The sequence below is a fragment of the Babylonia areolata genome, chromosome 30 (assembly GCF_041734735.1).
Source record: "Babylonia areolata isolate BAREFJ2019XMU chromosome 30, ASM4173473v1, whole genome shotgun sequence".
In the NCBI taxonomy this organism is placed as follows: domain Eukaryota; kingdom Metazoa; phylum Mollusca; class Gastropoda; order Neogastropoda; family Buccinidae; genus Babylonia; species Babylonia areolata.
This window is the reverse complement of record NC_134905.1, coordinates 9,492,514-9,498,513: the sequence shown is the minus strand read 5'-3', so window position 1 is coordinate 9,498,513 and position 6,000 is coordinate 9,492,514. Positions and strand designations below refer to the sequence as shown.

Sequence of the window (6,000 nt, the reverse complement as noted above, 5' to 3'; positions counted from 1 at the left end):
TTTCGCTAATATCTTTCGCGATGCCAGAAGCTGCAATCAATACTTGTGATCATACAATCCGCGGTGGCGCTGTGGAAAGCAGTCGCTGACCTTGTTCTTGAAAACGTGAAAGCCCGGCACGTGTCAGGAGGAAGTTTTGATGCGAGGCTTTCACGTGGAGCCACAATTTTCAGGTTGAACGAATCGTTAACCGCCACAGTATCTTTGTAGGTATTGAGTGAATAACTATAATTAATTTTTCGACAAAATCCGACTGATTGCGTCCCGTTGTTGTGATCATTTTAGCGATAAATCAAGTTTCTTCCACGACTCGACCGAACAGAGCAGACGACATCCAGAGCGTAATGTCATTCACGCATGCGCGTCAGCTATACACATTTCGACACAACAAGTTCTCTAGCACGTCGAACGGTAGGCTAAGTGTTTGATTCTGCGTTCCTTCTGTGGAATTCTTCTTTTCAGTTTTTGTCAGTGCGAAAGGATAAGGCAACTGACACATTGTAGTTCAAGTGAATTGATCGTGCGTTTGGGTATCGTCGTTTATTTGAAAAGGATTCTGTGGCAGAATCAGAAGTGAGTGCACTGTGACTTACACAAGTTACAATGGTCACTGTGGGTCATCGACCACAGATCTTGTTAATCTGAAAGTGTTTGATGTACATGATATTGATGGGACTATATTACAACCAGTGTCGTGAAAAAACCTTATTCAAGTACTTTTCTGCGTTGTCTTTTGCCCTGTCACTCTCACAGTGTTACTGAAAATAACAACAAACTTGTAAACTTTAGCAATGTCCGTGGTGGTAATAGGTTAAGCAGACCAAATATTACTGGACTAACAATCAAAAGACCCGTAGTAAAAATGTTGCCACTGAAGACCATTAAAATTTTGTCTGAGGGGAAAGTGTTGATTTTTTTTAAGTGGACAAATCATCGTTGGCAGTATACCATTGGACTGTCATTTTGACTGTCATTTTAACTGGGTTGATTTTTTTCTTCTTTAGAATGGACCTAATATTGCCATTAGAAAGAAAGCAGTTTATCAGTAAAACTGCAGGTGTATATCATTGTCAGTATGAGTCTCACAAGGCTTTGGCTTGAATATATTCATAGTTGTATAAGCAACTATCACACGTTTTTGTGGTTGTTCTATTTAGGAAATTGGAAAGCTGTCTATTGTTTATCTGGAATCTTTAATGTACAGTATCATTGGACCATGATGTATCAAGTGTGTGTTATTAGTCTTCAGGGTGTAAATAGGCAATTACCAGCTGTTACAGGGTATTGAGGTGTTTTTTTAGTATTTATTTCTGGATAATTAAGAGCACTTCATCAGTTGCAAATTTTAGTTTGTACTGTTTGCAGAGAAAAGTTCACAAATTGTATAGTAACTTTAAGCTTACAAGATAACTGAAAAGGACAAAATGCCTCTGTGTCTGTCTCCCGGTCTCTCTCTTTGTATTTCTGTTTCTGTTATAAATTTCACAGTGTATATATCATAACATTGTAATGTGTGTGTTTGTGCTTGCATGTGCTTGTTTGTGTTAAACTTTAAGTGATCTGTCGTGTGCATCCTACCACCTCTTCTCTCTGTCTTTCTCCCCAGAATCACACTGCCCTGTCGCTTGATACATACCCCTCAGTCAGTCTCGCTTTATATTTGCCTCTATGTACTTTTACTTCTCTCAGTCTGATGTCTTTGTCTTTCTAAAGTTTCTTCATTTCTTGTCTTTCCTATTATCGTTCCCTGACCCTGTCTATATCATTCATGTAATGTATTGATCAGCAGTTGGCTTGTGTTTATTCTGTTTCATTTACACATCTGCATTATGTGCACACAGGCAAACACATACACACATGCACAGACACTGTCGTACACAGACACACACACACACACACATACACACACACGCATACACACACACACACAAACACACACACATACACACACACGCACACACATGCACACACACTCACTCAGATGAGGTGTCTCTAATTATTAGTTTCTCTGAGACCTTTCTTTTTGTCTGTCTTGTTCTGGCTCTGAACTTTCTGTTGCTCTCTTCTCTGTCCCAACCTTTCTTCACCACTACCCCCTTCCAAATACTCTAACTCACTCTGTCTCTCTTAGTGTCTCTGTCTCTGTTTTTGTCTGTCTGTCTCTCTCATTCTTTCTCTTTTAATGTTTTATGATTTTAACATATACAGTATTCTTTACAAGTTTTCTTTTCTGTTTTTGTTTTTAGTTATATATGGTAATACCACATCAGTTTCATTCATTCATTGTCAGTAATGTTTCAAATGTTAGTGGATTAGAATGGCATACAATGTGAAATGTAAGAGTTTAAAACATAGAAGAAGAATTGTTTAACAGTATAATGATGATGATATTGATTATGATAAACTAACAATTAACGCTTACCCTGTGGCTGTAAGAGCACAAAATTATTGATAAATATGCAGAATTAACTTTTTATGTTAATATATTATTCTGTCAGTTATTCTGTTCTTGTAGTTGAAGTTGTTGCTGTTGTGGTAGTAGTACATTAGTAGTAGTAAAGGTTTTCTTTTCTGTAATTGTGGTAGTCTAGGTAGTAGTTGTTGAAGTAGTGGTGCAGTAATAGTAGTAGTAACAATTATGATACATGATATATTTGATAAATATCATGTAAAATTGTACACATGCATGCATGCACACATGCACATACGTATGTACACACACGCACATATGTACGTACACACACACACACACACACACACACACACAGAAAGAACTTAATAGTTATGATTTGGAACATTGAAGAAAGGAGAGTATCAGTAACTGTCTATCATTGTGTTGTGTGTGTTTGTGAGAGTTTGTGTGTGTGTGTGTGTGAGTGTATACATGTGTTTGTATTGAGTGTGTGTGGTTTCAAGAGCCAGTCAGTGCAAAAATGTTTTAAACTCTCCAGTGCTTTACCATTTTGTTTCACTTCACCCAGTCTTCTCTCCCCCACCCCCACCCCCCCTATATCAGTCTAATTTGAGTAATACGAACTCATTGCAAATTATTATTATCTAAGTTTCTTAGGTAAATAAACTCATTGATAGTCATAGTGTGAACATATATGATACTTTGATAGTGTAAAAGATATGAACAACCCACAATTTTTTTTGTAATCCCAAGCATTTTGCTGATTATATATATATATATTATATATATATGTGTGTGTGTGTGTGTGTATTCATTTATTTATTTATTTAAAAGCTGGTTAAAAGATACAGTTTACATGAATGTGCTGAAAAGTAATTGAAATTTGTATGTGAGTGTGCATGAGTGCGCATGTTGTGGAAGTGAATCCATTGTTCTACATACGCAGCCAGTATTATGTATAGAAGATGGAGTTAAATTGATCTACAAATTACAGTGAGATCAGGCAGATTAGTTAGGCAGTTTGCAGATGAAACTGGTTTCAAGTGGACAGTGCAATAGTTTTGAGGCCTTTCAGATGTATTTCCAAAGCCATTACTTTACTGAAACTGCATGTTAAAAGATAAAAAGATAAGCTGCATGTGATATTTTGTTTTTCATATTCCTTCTGTTTTCCTCATTTTCTTTCATTTTGTTTTTATTTAGCCATTTTGGTAAGAAAATCTATTTTTAAAATGTTTTTGTTATATTGTTGATTTCTTTTCAGACCCAAAAATTGCTTGGAAGCGGTGAGTTTTACAAGCTGTGTTGAACTGCCTGCATATTCTGGCTTATGGCTTGGTGGCAAGCATCAATGACAAATCCATCAGCAGAGGTGCATCTTGTGTCACACCGCAGACTACCACTGTCAGGAACGCTCGGCTGAGGCCTTGACTTCAGTGTGTGTGTGTGTGGTGGTGGTATTGACTGCCTGTGGTTCTTGGTGCTTTGGAAAACTTCACCTCAGAAAAAAACAACTGCAGCGCTTTTAGTCTTGTGAGCTAACTTGCTTTGGAGGCTACAATACACGGAGCTCAGCAAAGATGGAGTGGAATTTAATGGAACCTGGTGGTTCTGGTGCCAGTGGTCTAGGCTGCTTTGTTGAAGACATTTATGTACCTGCTGATGATTGTGAAGGTAAGTCCTCATAATTTCCTGTCTAAAAGAATTAATGTGTGTAGTAGAGATACTGTCTTTCCCTGTCTAAAACTAAATAAAATCCATTTAGATATATTGATATATATATATATATATATATATATATATATTATATGTATTAAAGATACTGACATAAAACAGACATTTAATATATGTGTAATGAAAGTTTCTGTCTAAAGTTAACTTTCTGGCATTTTGAAGTGTGTTGGTCAGTCCTTTACACCAGAAGTTTGTGAAGGTCAGTGTTATTGAAAGTAGTACTGGTAGTATAGGTAGGCCTAATTGCGAACAGCATGTAATTACAAATGTGTACCGCCCCACTTTGAAATGTTCTCACCACACACATTTCACAAATCAACGTCTGTTTCGACGTTGTTCTGATATCTTTATGAATATATCTATTTCCCAGAACCAGTTAAACATCAGCTATTTCTGGCTATTTCCATGCTCTGTCTTCTCTTCGCACACCACTGCCGACCAAGTTCACAAACATGCTCTTAAAATCCTAACACAAGTAGTAAGTTAAACTTTGACACAGCTTAACATAGCTGATTTGATTAGGTATGTTGAAGAAACTCCTATCTTGCGCACACACACAGGTGATTACACATACCCAAGCATGGAAATGCACATATGCACAAACACGCACACACACACACAGGCTCAACAGATAAGCAACAATTTGCAGTCTCACAGACATGAAAGCTACAAGTACAAACAGATGTTTGCAGCCCCAACACATGATACACATACAAGCACAGAAGTCCCAACACATAAACTCGCACGCACACACGCACTCACACACACACACTGTGCACTAGTTGTTTCAATCTCCCTTTCTCCTTTCCTCCCTTTAATCAGGGTTCACTTGAAAGAGGAACAGAGAGTGTGAGTGTGTGTTTGTATATATATATATATATATATGCGAGCTTATGCATTATCATGATTATGTGTGGATTTGTGTGTCTGTGTAGTGTGTGTGTGAGCACAATGTGTGTGTGAAAGAAACTTGACAGGGTGCTTTTTGTTTGCTGTTCCGTAGATTTCTGTTGTTTCCTCTTGTTTTTTTTATTCCTTCTTCGCTCATCATTCCATTTCACAGTTCCTCCATTCATCGATCATGTGTTGTTGGGGTTTTTTTTGTGTTTTTTTTGTTGTTGTTGTTGTTGTTGGGGTTTTTTTGTTTGTTTTTTGTTGTTGTTTTTTTGTGGTCTTTATACAGAGTTACCAGGAAATGGACATAAAAAGAGCAGTGTCATGAAAATGTTATCTAATTATGGAATAATAGTGCGGGCATTTGATGTAGGAGATAATCGTCTTTGACAATATCAAGAAAATCTTAAGACTCCGAGTCGAACAAAAACAAAATTGTACTTTTATTGTCCAGTCTGCTATTCAGATGTTTGTCATTTGCAGATGTCCTTGATGAAATCATCGAGTCATTGACCAGAGAAGATCCCAAATTGAGGAATGGCCGTCGAAAACTGTCCTGTGACAAGATTGTGGAGAAGGTAATTTGAAAATGTTTTATTTACTTATGAGTTATAACAGAGAATAATATATAAGTTATAACACACTAACAGGTGCAATAGCAGAATGATTAGAATGATCAGTTCCCTGAGTTCAGTCCCTGGTTTGGCACAATTGATAGAGTTAAGAGATTTTCTTAGTCTCCAGGTCAACATATGTGCAGACCAGCGTGTGCCTGAAACCCCCGTTGTGTGCATAGAAAGGCAGAAGATTAAATAAATGTCTTAAATATCCAGTAACCAGTGACAGCGTTGGTGGTTTATGGAATCCAGAACATACCTGGCATGCACATCCCCCATAAACTGGATATTGCTGTATGCATGGTGGGGTTAAAACCATCACACGTGTAAACACCCACTGGT

The 6,000-nt window shown here is 37.3% G+C and overlaps 1 protein-coding gene across 1 annotated transcript in view; it reads left to right on the top strand.

The window, feature by feature from the left end:
• Positions 1-397: 397 nt before the first annotated feature.
• The window catches only part of LOC143275671 (protein timeless-like), a 60,981-nt gene continuing 55,378 nt past the window's right edge, over positions 398-6,000 (top strand). The window contains exons 1-3 of the mRNA XM_076579951.1: positions 398-573; positions 3,678-4,087; positions 5,525-5,619. Coding sequence (XP_076436066.1) covers positions 3,994-4,087; positions 5,525-5,619 — 189 coding nt within the window. The 5' untranslated portion in view covers positions 398-573; positions 3,678-3,993. The remainder of the gene's footprint in view (positions 574-3,677; positions 4,088-5,524; positions 5,620-6,000) is intronic.